Source organism: Gymnoscopelus microlampas (genome assembly GCF_963454915.1).
Source record: "Gymnoscopelus microlampas genome assembly, chromosome: 18".
In the NCBI taxonomy this organism is placed as follows: domain Eukaryota; kingdom Metazoa; phylum Chordata; class Actinopteri; order Myctophiformes; family Myctophidae; genus Gymnoscopelus; species Gymnoscopelus microlampas.
Window position 1 is genome coordinate 10,685,600 of NC_139955.1, and position 16,875 is coordinate 10,702,474.

Here is a 16,875-nt window from a genome sequence, read left to right on the forward strand (position 1 = left end):
GGAGGCCAACTTATGTAAAACAATTTTTGATTGATATTACTCGTTCAGATTTTATCCACATTTCACGCACATCTGTACACATTATCTCTATAGTCATGTGATCAAGACGAATCTGTTTGATTTTTCATATTCCATCCTGATTGGTTAAGATTGACATCTAAAGTTTGCAGAACTGGCCCGTATTGAACAAAATGCCTCAAATCATGAACGCAGGGTCCGATTGTGGTGAAACTTTGCACGCACATTCGCACTACGTTGAGGAACAAATGTCACCCTTTTGACATTGCCCTATAATAGCGCCACCAGGAGGCCGATTTTTGCGAAAGACATTTTTTTATATTACTCCTACAGATGTTGTCCAAACATCACACAAATCGGTACACATTATCTCTATAATCATGTGATCAAGATGGTTCTGTCTGATTCTTCATATTCCATCAACATTGCTGGCCCACAATAACCTACCTGACCTGGCGGAGAACTGTTCTCCGAGGAGCACTTTTTCTAGTTTGTTATAATTTCTTTTAGTAGCAAATGTTCGAAATTTAGTTAGATTGTATTAACACTACCACAGTGGTTCTTCAGGAAGTTCCAAGTGGTCCGAGCAAAATGAGGAACAGTCTAATTTCACTGACTAGAAGTTATCCCCCTGGGAATGAATGACTAATTCAGATCATAAGTTTCACACTCTGTCCACTGTTATCTCCCTATACCTACTAAGAGACTAAACAGTTTTTGTTGTTAGATTCAATTTACTGTAGTACATAATTCTACAACTGTCTATATACTATACACAGTTGAAGAATACACAAATCTTCTCTTATGGGGTTTCATCACTGACACAAAATCCTTTCAAAATAAAAAATACCGTGCATATCAATATGGGGGTCCTTGACATAAGAATTTTTGAGAACCACTATTGTACATCTTGAATAAAAAAATCTTTAAGATGATTATCGGAACCCATTAAGACCGGGAACGCATCTGTCATTTTAGATTTGAACCACTTTAACCATTATCTTATACTTTGGTTATTCAAAAATAGCAGATCTACAAGCTCATATAGTGCTTGTATATCTGCTACTTTTTGGAAAATCATGAAAATTTGTGTTAATCTTTGAACATATAGTTTTTTCAAGCAAACATTTGTAACTCAAATCTTTGCTTCTGGGGGTTCTACAAATATCTTCTAAATCCATAAGTTTTTTAGAAAAAAAAAGTATGTTCCTATAATCAGGGGTTATCAAACTGTTTCATGTCAAGGACCACCCAAAATCATATGTATTTGGCCGCAGACCCCCCCCCCCCCCCATCTCAAAATATTTTGTTCCAGAGACCCCTTAGAAAGATTTGTATTAAAATGTTTTATATATATTCAAAGATTTGCACACATTTTCACGATTTTTCAAAAATAGCAGATCTACAAGCTCATAGTGCGGCACGTTATGAGCTTGTATATATATTTTTAAGGAATCTTAAAATGACTCAGATGCTTTTCCGGTCTTAATAGATTAACCAGAGAAAGAAAAAAGGATGAATGAAGGATGAATGCCCTACATGATCATACTAAAGCCTCACACAAAAGTATTAAAAGTAGCAGATCTATAAGGAAGATTTGGCCAGGGAGGAAAACATTTATTTTTACAGAAATGTCACTTCTATGCCAATCCGTATGAGAACTCAACAGATGAATCAATAGATGTTTTTAAATAATACATTCTATTTATAGATCAGAGCTGGCCTATATATTATCAGCACTAACTAGAAGCTTTGTTCCGTATCAGTTCAAATAAGCATCAACAGCTTAAGCTCAAGTTTAAAGGACAGACATATCCTTTGAAATAATGACATAACTAAACCTCTATGGTAAATATATGATCAAGTCAGACTATGTTCATAAATCAGGAGGCCAATATGTGTGGTACGGTATGTTAACACAATATAACTAGTACATCTGCCGTGTGTTGGAGGTGGTCTAACTTGTTATCTCTGCCCTGCCCCTCCCTTGACTAGCTGGTCTAGCTTAGATCTGAAAGGATTAACCACAAAAACAATTCTTCCCATAAAATTTTATTTCATGTATGCTTTCACACGTTTACCTTTTTAAAATAAAGCTTTGTACACGTATAATTCTCTCCCACAGTAAATAAAGGAAATGTGGGGTATTCAGGTTATTATGGAGGAAAAAAAAGACAGCAAGGGTGAATTTTTTAAAGCACAACATTTAAAGTTCAAACAGAAATTCCTCTCAACCACCAACTTTTAAGTCTTGATCTCAACATTTAGTAAGTCACCCCCAAAATGAGTATTTTGTTATATTTTGTCATCTTGTCACATTCCTGAATGAAGAATCGAAAACAAGTTTGATGAATTTAAGAAGATTGGGGTCAGAGCAGCAAAACCATATAAATTAGGTTGTTCAAAGTTTACTTTGAACACTTGGATTACAAGTTGTTTTGATATTATTTTTCTGCCGTTAAGCTTGGGCCCATTTTTTCTTCAATTCATATTCTCTCAATTTTTAGACTCTTATTTCAGGAATGTGTCAAAAACTAAAAAAACTCTCCATGAATGCAAAGCTTCATGGGGTGGGTTATTGATAAAAACAAAAGTACTTTTGGGGGTGAAGTACTCCTATAATTAATCTGAAGTTGCCACTGTATTATATATTGTATCCGTCACCAGAGGTAGGGTTATACAGACATATCAAATGTCATCTTAGAGCGGCTAAACCAACGTGTGCCACCAGTCCCCCCCAGGGAATTAAGCATGATATTGTAGAAGAGCCAGACCGATATATCGGAATCATTTTACTGTACTTACAGTATGGGCAATTATGCAGTTGATGGGCTTTTAACCACTTTCAATCTGGCATCCCTATCCTGGGTCTACATATGTCAACATTTTCAGAGTTTTCAAAAATATCAGATCTACTAACAAGCTAGATGGGCTATTTCACAGAATGTTTTGGAACAGGGTTGAATAAAATAAAGCTCACATTAAAATGTGTGTATTTTACATTTACTTGTCTGCTTGTAAGTGAAATGTTCTGAAATTGCCATTTTAAAGAAATGAAAGTTTTTCAGAATGAATGCAACAATTTTGCAAAGAATATCGGTCAAATCATCGATAATCGGTGGTCTAGGACTCTCCAAAAACGTGATTGACATTGGATCCAAAGACCGGGCATCGGTCAGGCTCTACTTCCATCGTACGGTGGTGTTGATCGGCTATTTTCAACACGTGCCACCGTTGTACGATGTTTTATAAATTAGCATTAAAAATTAAAGCAAAGAACTGTATTACAAAAAATCTCATAACTTTAACGTTTCATTAGGCCAAGTCCCAATCTGCAAATTGTGGAACAGTGTGAAACACAGTTCAACTGCACAACTCTCCTCCCCCTCAGGCTTAAGGCAGGATGAAAAAAATACAGTGAAAACATTTCTATAAATAAGGCTTTATACTGAGAGTGGAGAGGTTTCATGATTTGCGCTTTAAGGTCCTTACGCACTGGGAGTGTGATGAATAAACAATCTGAAAATGAGTCTATTACGAATATTTAACATCAGACTATTAATTTGTTGATGCCTCATTCATAAATTTGGTGGTTTCATTTGTGGTGAAAAATCTACCTTGTTTCGAAACAATAATTACGTTGCTTTATTGCCACATAATATTTGTGTTCTGTGTGGCTGTCCTCATTACAAAAACAGCATTTAAATGAATGCGAATTAAATTGCCAGAAAATCACAGATTGAGACTAAGGTTAGGTTTTATGAAATATCCGAGACCCTTATGGAGGATGCCTCTGAGCATGTTTTCTGCTAGTGTGACCAATTCAAATACTTCTTAAAATAACTTTATTATCTATTATTAATCTAAGGCTTGACTTTACCAGACAAGCGGGTTAAGAGTTAATGCCTTATACTTGGTCGCGCGGCACCGGAAAATCTACAAGCTCACAATGCATTGCTCTGCAATGCGTTGTGAGCCGGCGTATGACAGTGTCTAAATTAAGCATTACTGTACGTGATGGATCCTACTCAGTGGGGGAACTTTCACAGTGCACACACATGATGGGTGGACCCAAATTTAAAAGACAAGTTTGTATTGACACTGATACTTGATTGACATTTTATTAGGCTGAACCATTTCTCAAAACAACCCTGGTCATCTATAATTACTGATCCAACAAATTATTTCTATAGAATATAAATATTATTACATCATGCACATCACTACTGCTTGAGAAAATGTTTTCAGAATTAAGTAAAATTTGAATTTCACCTAATAATTGGTGAGAAAACTAGCTAGCTGAGTGGAGGAGGGGTGGTGGACATGTTGACCAGCATGCATCCGCGTTTAACCACTTGAACCCTAGCGCCCCCTATTCTGGAGTGAATATTTGGCGGGAATAGCCAAACTCCAAGCGCTGTGAGCTTGTACATTGGCTATTTTCCCAAAAGATTTGGTGTAGAGGGAAATACTACAGGATCTAGTATAGAGCCATGCGGGACCCTGGTTTAAGTGGTTAAGTTCATTGTATTATTTAGACGATTTCACAGTATCTGTTAACAATTCAAAATAAGTCACATTTCTTGAAGCATTATTTCAGGGATTGTTTTGAGAAATAATTAATATATTGTGTTTGGACATGAAGTTCAGTCTCAAAACAGTTTCATAAACATGTTGTTAGGTACCAACACTATAAAAAGGGATCCCAAATGGTTCCATGGAGCAAGGAAAAAAAACCTGAAAACAAGTTTGTGGATATTTGGTTTCATGACAAAGGGTTAAATAAAAACCAAACTGTAACATCGGTTATTTTAAATTCAGTCAAGTTTATCCCCATATCCAACATGTATTGGCAAGCATGAAAACCATGGTGTCACATTTAACCACTTCATCCCTATACCATTGTAGAATGACTAGCGCATATAGCCGATTTACAAGCTCACAACACATCGTAATGCGTGTTTCTGAAAATGTTAAATTTTCTTTCAAAGATTTAATTATTTGCAAATTTTCGCCTATAATGACATGGCCAAAATAAGGAAACCAGGGTGAAAGTGGTTAAAAGTGTATTGTAATTATATTTCATTGGGCTATTTTTCCCCAACTGTTTCAACTGGCTCTGAGAAACCAGTGCTACAATTGGGGCTTGAAATGCATATTTTCTGCTCTCATGTTGACTTTGGAATTTCACAGGATCATTACAATCTACTTTCTCTAAGTAAGGCAACATTCATTTATAAAAGGGTGCCATGCTGTAATTCATTATGAATTAAGGCCTGATTTATCACTAGTTGCATGTATTGTCTTTAAACCAAAAATACACTGAGTTTGTACAGTAGTTCTGGTGCGAGACACGACACGCAACCAAGTATAAATCAGGCATAACATTGACGGCACCAAAAAAAAAACATTTAGTTAAAAGTCTAGTTTTCCAGAGTGAAAACCAGGTCCCCATCCCTGTTGAAGTTAGAACACAAACATTAAATACAGGCATGCATACCAACCACCACGCGATCCCCAAATATATTCTGTCAAGGAAAGAAAACTAAACAATACACAGCACTTACAAACTCAAAAAGCCCATGAGGTATATACTAGAAAACTGTGCAAACAGACAACATAGTTCTTGAAATCTGTCACATGGATTTGAAGTGACAGTGACAAGTAAGGCAACGTGCTGCTGTTCTCACTGGAATCCTGCTGTTCAACCGACAGACGAGAAGTGAAATCAACTCCAAAACAAAATCATCCGACAGCCAGACTACTTTCTGTTTCATATTTCAGGCTGTTACTTTGAGAATGTGAGAAAGTCGTCTGGTATTTAGCAGTGTCTGAGATGGCCTACCCTACTGTATATAACAGACCAACAAAAAAATAAAAGAAATGTAACAATCTGCAGTGCGTTGTTGTTATTCATCTCGAAAGATGCTTATTATTATAACAGTGTTTCTCAACCAGACGGCTGGGAACCCAAAAGTGGGTGGCAAAAAAGGTTTTGACAGGTATCACATATGAATTTAATAGAATATATTATTAATATATATTTTAATTCTAATCTGACTTCAAAATATGGTTCCCAGTATGAAACCGCTTTTAGAACCATCTTTTCAAATTGAGACGCGGTACTATGTGTGGATAAAATGAAGCGTTTCCAATCGGATCAATCAGAATATGCCGCGTGGCCGTGCTATGGCGTGCAGGATCAATCAGAATATGCCGCGTTACGGCGAGCGAGCTATGACACCCTGCAGCGGTATCTGATGCCGCGCTGCTATTTCCGTCCAGTGCAGCTGTCTGGTCGCAGTACAAATAAAACCCAGCCGTTCATTGATTGCTCTTCTCTTCCTGTCACAGCAAATGTATCACAGCTACAACAGGATCACTAATAACCTCTGGAACAATCACAGTCACCTTTACATACACACCAAAGGACTGCTAACCACCTTAACCAGCAAACATTACCATCAGCTAACCTGGCTAAACTAATTGTACTACGGTCATATCGTTGCTGTCATGCAGAAACCTTGTGTCTCCATATTTCATCTTTTTAAGTTTTTTCATAAATTGATGCCCAATGTTGTACGCATAATAGCCGACCTACAAGCTCACAATGCTTCGCATTGACATTTTTCGACTACGGATAATGTCATGCCCAAAAGGGACACCAGGGTGAAAGCAGTTAAGTCTGTGTGGGGTTTATAAATATTTAACTAATGAAAAGTATTAAGAGCTTGTGACTAAACAATAACTGCATTGGATCCATTGGAACACAGGTTATTTTTTCCATTTACTGGAAATGTTAACGATTTTGGATGTACAAGGTTTCGGCTCAACAGTGACGATAATAAAGATGACTAATGTCCAGGAAAGTCAGAATAACTTACAATTGACCATATTCACACGGCGGCCATTTTGCTTGAGCAAAATGCCCACGTGTACTGTGAATACGGTTAGTAAGGTGACAAACCAGTGCTATGGAATTAGTTAGGAAAAAAAAGAGTTACATTTCAAACTGTTAACCATAAAACTACTATAGCAAAATAATATATTTTTTCTTCTCTCTAAAATATTGACATCTTTCTGAAAAAGGCTTGTCGGTCCACTTAAGGAGTCCCTGCTGGGGTTTTTTGGGTGGTAAATAATGTATCAGAAACCTGCTTATCTAGGGATAACAGTTTACATGATATCCCACATAAAAAGCTATGACTATTCTCATTTCACTACAGAAGCACAACGGATTAAATAACAGTGTTTGGCCCACTAATGCTTAATTCATACTCCGTCATACGATGAAGCATAAATCAGGCTTAATTGCTTCCCCACAAGAAATCCCCTTCACTTCCACACCAAGAAAAAAATGGAAGTTTTTTTTAAGTTTTGTTTTTTTACTAGATTCGAAGTAATACGAGGATGCTAGTGGAAGCTCTCTGGAGGCTCTAGAACTCTCTACCTGACGAAGCAGTGACCCGCGTGACCTTTAGGCCTCCTCTGGCGCTGTGGGCCGCTTCAGGTCACGGATCTGCTTGATCAGGTAGTTCTTCTCATCGCAGAACTGCTCGTCTTCAGACCGATCCGTCTGGAAGTGGCTCAGGAATTCCACCAACTTGGTCTGGTTCTTCAGCAGGATGTCTAGCACAGGCTGGGTCTTATTGGGGTTTGCCACAAATACCTGCAGGAGTTGAGAGAGATAATACTGTAATAATAATAATAATAACTAGAAAAGTGCATTCCTCAGGGTACAGGTCTCTGCCATGCCGGGTCGGCCCACAAACTTTGGAAGTCAGTCAATCTGACTGATACATCTTGATCATGACTCCAGAGATAATGTACAATGATTTCTGTGAGTTTTGGACAAAATCTGTAGGAGTAGCAGCAAAAAGTGTGTTTTGAATAACAGACAAAATGGCAGAAAAGACTAATTTGGCCTATAAGCAGAGTTCTACAAAAACTAAAAATAAGATTGTACAACCTACGGAAAAGTTTGGGCTGCGGTTCTCCATGGCCTACCTACTGGGAGTTTGTGTGCCACGTCTCACAGCAAGCAAATGCAGTGTTCATCGCTCCTGTAAACTTTGAAAGCCAATCGTAGCCAATCGGAATGGAATCTGAAAAATCTGACAGTTACATCTTGATCATGTGAGCACAGTGTGTTTTGAAGAAAACACAAAATGGCGGAAAATCTTGTCAGGCGGAAATGGGCGTGTAGTTTGGCATGGAGCCACCATGAGGCCAAATTGAAAAAAAAATGGGATGGAGGTTCTTCTTGGCCTCCTGAGAGTGTGCATGCAAAGTTTCACACCGATCGGTCCTGAGGTGCCAGAGATGAGACGTTTACAGACATACTGACATGCACACTGTCACACACAGACACACAGGAGCAAAAATAGTCTCCGGCCTTCGGCTGTCCCGAGACAATAATAAGGGTGCAACAGTTATCTTTTTTGAAAAGTACAAGCTACAAGCTCACAACGCGTCGGTGTGACGCGTTGTTGGCTAGTAGATGGGCTATTTTCGCTATATATTTGCATGACACTGTTGTACAATGAAGTAGGACTTAAGTGGTTAATCAGAACAATCAAGCTTAACCCTAAACCTAATGATTAATTTAGTCTGTAGATGTGGGCATAGTGGAGCCACATGGCTCATCGCCAATCTTTACCTTTAATGTGTGACCAGTGACCACTAAATTCCATCATAATATGTCAGATATTAAGTTAGAGATGCAATTAAGTTTTGTGGTCTTGTTTTGTAATTTGACGATGATACAGTGTATATCACACTGACAGCCTCATTACAATAGTTGATCAATCACTTTGTGGCTAATTAACAATAATTAGACCAGCGCCGACGACTCTGGGCCATGTATGTTGGGAATGATGCAAGTGAGGAATTCATGCCCCACCCGCTGTGCAATACCCCTGTTATCTGATGTACTTGTTGTACCAGTTGTCACGCACATTGCGTTTTGCTTCATGCTGCCGTTTTCGTTCGCTTCCTTCAGCTTTGACCATAGCTCTCGTTATTTCTGTTTTGCTTCTTTATAGGTGTTTATGCCAGTTGCCATCCTTATTTGTTGCCCCTTTCGTTTATCCGAGTGAAAAAATAACACTTGATACCTTTTCTCATTGCCATTGTTTGAGCGATATCCATTCGTTGTAATTGCATTCTGTAAACACTCCTCTATATGGAAGTTTCCACTGGTGCTTGCGTCTACCGCTGGTTTATCATGTAAATAAAACACCTGATGCCTCCCAGTCTAGCATGCTGGTTTGTTTGGGGGTATAGCGTCAATGCTACATGCTTCATTACCAATGTAACTCTTGAAACCACATTCCGTGTGTCCACCAGACACCACAGGTGTCTTCAAATCCACCAAAACAGGTGAATGAACTTGATTATACATGCAGTTCATATTTTTCTACTGAAAAGGATAGAAATACACTAAAAGCCCCTTTCCTAATGGACACAAAATACACTAACATCTGGTGTTTGTCTTTCGTGGGAAAGGTCACGATCAGCATGAATTCCTGGGTCAAATGTCACAGGTATCTATTGGCCCCTGCACTGATTGGCAGTGATGGAAAAATTACACCAAGGCAGACGCGCACATTTTTTGCCCACTTTTCTGTCATGATGCTGAGAGAGCTTCTTCCGATTCGAGAAGAGGAAATAAGATGATGAAGGGCTGTACAGGGACAGCATTTCATAAGCATTTACCCCTAAATAATACAGAATAAAGATTACAGCCTACCGTACTTTCTCAATCCAAATTACAAGTGATAAAAGTAATTCAAATGTTTTTGCAATCAAAATCCTCTATTAACCACCAAGTAATTTTAGTCTAATCTGTGAAAACCCTATATACAGTACTTAGTTGACCTGAGTCCACCCCAGGGTTTATACTAGACCAACTTATCTTTTCCCTATACATAAATATTTTTGGCAAAAATAGCTGATCTACAAGCTCACAACACGCGTTTTGAGCTTGTCGATCTGTCATTTTTTCCAGACCTTCGCCCCAGAGTAGGCAGGCTATGGTTCAAAAGGTTAAAAACTGTCATATGATCACACCCTTACCCACCTTGAAAACGTGGAAGGCTTCAAACTGGATGTTCCGGCTGTTGTCTCGGAGTAGATTCATCATGAGTTTGAGGTTCTCTGCTCTGCTGATGTACCTGGTCATCACTGTGAAGTTGTGTCTGTCCAGCAGAAGCTCTCCGAGCAGCTGAAAGATATGCAGCTTGGTTTACATGCTGGTATGACTCAACCAGCTAACGTGATGCTGACCACATTCATCAGTTTGACTCCAGACCTGTGTAGCATCATGTCACATTGATGTTGTTAGCTACGCATTAAACTCACTTATAAAACACGTCAAAATCAAATCGATGTATCCACAGGACGTACAATATTTTACCCCGATAACAATACATTATCCGCGTTAAAATCGGTTTCCAAATCATAGAAATTAACAAGATGTTTTAGCATCTGTGCATGTGCAAGGTTAGGTTGGCAACCAATTTGAACACCGTAGACTTGCTTGGTAACGCATTTCAAAGGCATTACAACTGGCCAATGGAAACAGGACAAGTGAAGGAAGATTTACCCTATGAAGTACGAGTACTGATTAGGAGTTAATTCAGAATTCCTACAGGATCTAATATTAGAGTTTCTTTTATTTAGACACAGCATGACTCGTACCTTCAGAGACTGTCGCTTGGTGACATAGTTGTCAGAATGCAGGAGCTTCTCATATTCTGTTAAGACCTGAAACAAATGTACACAAAGACGCAAAGTTTCTTTTTACCAATGTTGTAATGTATAAGCTTCTATGTTTTATCTTCACATCTATAATAGATCGCTCACCCTGTCGTAGTTGGTCTCCAGGAAATCTGCACACATAATCTTGTGTCTTGTGAGAAGATCCTTATAATGCAGAACAGAAGCCAGTTAGAGCTGAAATCAGTTACATTGGATCTGCCAGTGGAAAGTGGAATTAGGGCTGGGCAATATTGATACATATTATATCAATATTATCGTGATATTGTCTGAGATTTGGATATCGTGATCATTTTGTAATATGGCATAAGTGTTTGTCTTTTCTTGATTTTTAAGCACCATAGCAACCAATATTTTACAAATATTCAAACTTTGCGAAGATATTGGATATACAAGCTCACAACACGTGTTATGAGCCTGTAGACCTGCTATTTTTGAAAATGTATGTAAAAACTATACATAATTATAATATTATATCGTCCCAATATCGATAGAGGTATTCGGTCAACAAATATTCTGACATTTGATTTTGTTCATATCATCCAGCCCTAAATGGAATGAAGCTGGAGAAAGAGGAATACCTTGAATGAAGCGAAAGCATCTGAGGCGATGTCAAACGTTGACAGCTCCACGTAACCAAAGAAGCGGTAGAACTCTTCAGAGAAGAGCACCGTCCGTGCCAACGGCTCGTGACGCAGACATTCTCTCAGCATCATCCCACAGTTGAGGGCCACCTCTGCACTCTCGTACCTGTTGCAGATTATATGTTATACTGACTGACCCATATAACTTTAAAGTGCTGCTGAACTTTGGTAGAACCTTCAGGTTGTGTAGGCAGCTGGGCGTGATCGATATTATCTAACCCTTGATGGGAGTTCTCAATCACAATAAAAATCGATAACCAATATTGGTGTAGCGTGAGCAACAATGACTTCAGTAGGTGAAATTTCATATCAAGACTTTTTATATAATCAGAATTCACTCTTTGCCTTCTGTGGTAAAATTGTTATTTTTAGACTTTTTGTCATACAATAAGAGAAAGGAATCGCTACTTCCGGTACCTTAAATCCCACAGCACAAAATCAACAGATACAAATATTTTTGGACTTTATATCACGCCCTTGTAGCAATACAACCCGAAGTTCTACATCGCATTACCGATCTATCCAGTGCAAACAAAGTAATCCATCCAAGAAGTCAATAAATATTACTTGTGTCAGAAGGCACATACCCTTGTAGAAGCATGAAGAGGATCTGGGGGTGTGAGGAGATGTATTCTACGGTGGGGGTGCGAGTACCGATCTGACGTCGCACAATATTGCTGAACAGATGCACCACATCTTTCTTTCCCTGTGAAACAGATTACTAGAGCAGTGATTCTCAAGTCTTTTAATTTCAAGGACCCCCAGTTTGATATGCATTAAGCCACAGATACCCCCCTCAATTTAATACTACTATTTAACCTCTGGACCACAATCTACACTGTAAAATCCTCAGGGTTAATTTAACTCAGAGAGTCCAAATGGAACCAAATGGACCCATTAAGGGTCCATTTGTACCCTCTCAGAGTTACAGAGCCAAAAGGGTCCAAAATTTGGACCCCTGGTGGTCCCCGGACTGGACATTGAGAAACTGTATTTGCACGAAAACTAATATTGTGCGAGGGGTTAAGCCGTCCCAATCAGACATGCACGCCCACCCACATATAACCCTGCAAAGAACCGCCAGAAACAAATCAATACTTTCACAAGCATAACAATTTTGTCCCAGGAAAATTGTACAGTCTCCCCACCTCAAAATCAATCTTTTGCAGATTTGCAATCAGGGCTATTAGGAGGTTGGTGTTGTACAGCTCCTGTGCCAGTTGAGCCACCGCTTCGGTTTGAGGTTCCTTGTCACCTGTCCCACACAAGACCTCTTTCAGGGAAGAGAGGTTCTTTGAAACCTCCTCTGCAACCTTCGGATAATAAAAACAGTCCGTGTCAGAGGCCATTAGTGAGTTTAAGAGGCCATTGTTAGCCATAAGTCATCATCATTACTGACCTTTTCACACTTTTTGCTCTCTGCAGCGTCCAGCTTTTCCATGTACGCAACATTCTCCTTCAAACTCTTGACTATTTCAGCTGGGCTCTTCTGAGACTTTCCAAAAGGAAAAGGCATGATGGAGGCAGAGGAAACAGAGTCTAATCCAGGACGAAAGCAAGGAGAAAGAGTCAGCTGCAATATATAATTAAACCATTCTAGCTTCCTGACATTTTAAAGACCGGAACTGACTGACAAGCATGCACTTGCATACACACAGAATCAGGTTGATTCTATCCATGTGAAATGCAGTGCTAGATAATAGCTTAATGATATTACTATAATAAATGTTTGTTAAACCAGCTTACACTATAACTAAGATTAACAAGGTATTTCCTCTGACTACAAAAGTAGCATTGCTAAATATATACTTAAATTGTGTATTTATTATTGACTTCTCATCTAATATTAAGGTTAACAAACCAGGCAAAATTAAAACGCTCTTATTATGAAACAAGCAGCATCAAGGCACATGGAGAGAGAACTTTAAATATAACTATTTCATAGTAAAAACATTACAAAACTATTTGATATCATTTAACTTTATAGGCCCGACTGAAAAATACGAACAATGTACTATTATCCATTAGCAAGTTGACATTCTGTAAATGAATAGCATGTAATAGCCATTTCCCCCTTTATTACTAATGGTTTTCTGCTTTTTACCCACATTGGACGCATTGGTTGATGGTGATGTTGATTTAATTAAAAAGTTCACTGTGTGCTTGTAGAGTTAGCTACTGAAACAAGCAAACTAAACTAAGTTAAGATAAACGTCGTAGGTATGAGCTCGTTCGTTAGGAACAAACTGTAAACAGTAGCGGAAAAGCACAACAACAATGTCTGCTGTTAAATCTTATTAAAGTGTCGACATTAAAAGACTCACCAAAGAGAAGCTGTTCGTGTTGAACTTGAAGGAGGCTTGGTGGCTAAAGGTTAGCTAATGCTAATGTCAGCTTGCAACTTACAACTCCGCCGTCTCCCCGAGAGAAACGCCCAACCACGATAATAACTAAATAATTTAAAAACATGTGATTTAATTTTTACATAAAGTACTCAAACGGATGAGTTATTAGTCTCTCTACAACAACTCGTCCCGTCGCCAACAAACTGGCTAACTGGCTAAAGTTGTGTTGAGAGAGAACTTCATTTCCCTGTTCTGGTCTCTACACCAGCTCCACATGGGGTAATTTTAACCTGAATTTGGATTTCACATGGGGTAATTTTAACCAAATTTGGACTTCACATAGGGTAATTTAAACCTGAATTTGGATTTCACATGGGGTAATTTTAACCTGGATTTGGACTCCACATGAGGTAATTTTAACCTGGATTTGGACTTCACATGGGGTAATTTTAACCTGAATTTGGAATTCACATGGGGTAATTTTAACCTGGATTAAGACTTTACATGGTTTATTTTAACCTAGATTTGAACTTCACATGGGGTAATTTTAACCTAAATTTAAACTTTGCTTGGGGTAATTTTAACCAGTGGTGGAAGAGGTACTCAGATATTTTACCTAAGTAAAAGTAGCAATACCACAATATAAAAATACTCTGTTACAAGTCTAAGGCCTGTGTTCAAAATGTAAAAGTACTTAAATGTTTGAAAATAGCATATCTACAAGTTCACAACGTGTCACATCGCAAGACGTGTAGCTTGTAGATTGGCTATTTTCATATAGCCCATGTATAAAATAGGGCTAAAGAGGTTAATGTATGTTTTAGGATATAATAATTTATATCTGCAAAGTAACTAGTAACTAAAGTTTTCAAATAATTGTAGTGGAGTAAAAGTACAATATTTGCCACTGAGATGTAGTGGAATAGAAGTAAAAGTATTAAATTGAAATTTGAAAAGTAAAGATATCTCAATTTTACTTAAGTACAGCACTCTTGAGTAAATGTAGTTAGTTACTTTACACCACTGATTTTAACCTCGATTTAAACTTCGCACAGGGTCATTTTAACCGCAACACCCTAACCCTTACATATATGTAGGAGTAAGTGAGAAGAGAAGGGTAATGAATGTGTCTAAAAAGCCTTTAAAATAAATGTAAAACCTTGACCTGCATATTATCCACACATTTGGGTAAAACCATCAATTAGGCATTACTTGCAATATATAGCCTACAAATATTTGACAAATGTAACATGTAGTCTATGTCGTGGTTCGAGACAGCAACAAAAAAAGTATTCAGGGCCCCTGCAAGACCAGATGTCTTATAAGTAACTACATAAATATAAATGTGGCTATTAATATTAGTCGTTTAATAACCTACCCAGGCCTATCTTGGGGGGCCTTGCCTCAATGTGGCATTTGACATTTCCCACTTTGCAAAAAAGGTACTTTGTACTTGAACTCTTAGAAAATAATGTTTTAAATGTAGAACAAAAAATAAAGAAAGAAAGAAAGAAATAGTTTCAATGGGTTTTAAAAATGTGTATTTGTGGGACAAAGTCACAAAACCATGAGCAAAGCCTTTGGCAACGTCACCCGAAAGCTACGCAGTCTGAGCTGCTGCATCAAGTCAACAAGAAGTGGCCACAAAACAACCGGAAGTAGTTTGATTTTGCCTTCAAAGTTAAAGTATATTCTGTGGTGTAAAGTAGTGTAAGTACTGTACAAGTCTGTGGTATTTTTTACTTACTGGAGTATTTCTCATTTTTGGTACTTTTACTTCTACTCCAACTCCACTACATCTCAGAGGAAAATATTGTAGCCTACTTTTACTAATTTACTAATAAAACATTTTTATTAGTACATTAATTTTTCACCCAGTGTCAATTCTCGAAGTAATCCTGGGCGCTACACTCCCTCTGCCAGCCGAGGGAGAGCTTAGAGCCGAGCTCATGCCTCCTTCAATGCATGAGAGCTCGCAAGCCGCTTCTTATCACCTGACAGGGGGAGGTTCCCTGGTTAGACGTAACGCGTGGAAGGAACACGTTATTCCAACCAGTTCCTTTCCCCTCCATAAGGCGCCCAGGCTGACCAGGGGGAGGCAGTATAGATACCATGATTACTGCATGTTTTTGTGAGGGTACCTACCCTAGGGGACACTGGGAGAACATACAAACTCCACACAGAGGGCCTAGTTTCACCAACCCCACCCCAACTTTGCATTTCTTGTCAAAGGGCTTTTATGTAATTCATGTCAATTATTGTGGGCATGTGCACTGCGAATCCTGTTAAGATGCAGGTGCACGTGGCGTTGTGTGTGTAGACTAGTGCTGTAGATCAGTGGTTCTCAAACTTTTTCATGTCAAGGACCCCCAAATTGACACTTATTAGCCCGCGGACCCCCATTTGAAAAGATAAGCCAGGAACCCCCATAAGAGAAGATTTTTTTACGGCTCTAGCAGTTATTCTCAACCATTTTAATTTCAAGGGCCCCCAGTTTGACATGCATTTGGCTACGGACCCCATTTAATGGCATCTCTATCTCTGAGACTCCAATTCATATTGTAAAATCACTGTTAATTTAACTCTGAGAGTGTACAAATGGAACCAAATGGACCCGTTAGGGTCCATTTGGTTCCATTTGTACACTCTCAGAGTTACAGACTCATAAGGGTACATTTGGTTCCTAACTATCCATCATTTAGCTGCCCTGGAACCCCCTCAAGTACCCCTGGGGGTCCCCGGACCCCACTTGAGAACCAATGCTCTAGATCCTGTTCCAGGTGAAAATAGTAATAGTTATAGTGGTGCCGTCGGCAAGTCAGTGTTCCTGCCGGTGGGGTGGGGTGGGGGGGCCTTTTACATCCAGGGTGTCCAGGCCACGTAGTCGGAGTAGTGGGATGTCGGAATGGAAGGCGGTTACCCCAATACCCCAGGGGCCTCATAATCCGCCTATGATTATGGTGCATGACATTTGACCATTAAAACATTTCTGGGCCAATAGCAAATTTGAGGCCACAGAAAATTGAGGTGTCAAAAAAGAAGCACAAAACAAACATTATTGAACATATATATTAAACAGCACATTTGAT

General features: G+C 38.7%; 1 protein-coding gene across 1 annotated transcript; it reads right to left on the minus strand.

Annotated features, from left to right (window-relative positions):
* Positions 1-2,054: 2,054 nt before the first annotated feature.
* Positions 2,055-14,054, minus strand: cab39l1 (calcium binding protein 39, like 1). Its single transcript, XM_084041628.1, has 9 exons — positions 13,766-14,054; positions 12,841-12,980; positions 12,590-12,754; positions 12,029-12,147; positions 11,379-11,547; positions 10,885-10,944; positions 10,720-10,785; positions 10,100-10,243; positions 2,055-7,687 (listed from the first exon to the last, which is right to left on the minus strand). Exons 2-9 carry the CDS (start codon positions 12,955-12,957, stop codon positions 7,496-7,498), a joined length of 1,032 nt encoding a protein of 343 aa, XP_083897754.1. The 5' UTR covers positions 12,958-12,980; positions 13,766-14,054; the 3' UTR covers positions 2,055-7,495.
* Between the last annotated feature and the right edge of the window lie 2,821 nt (positions 14,055-16,875).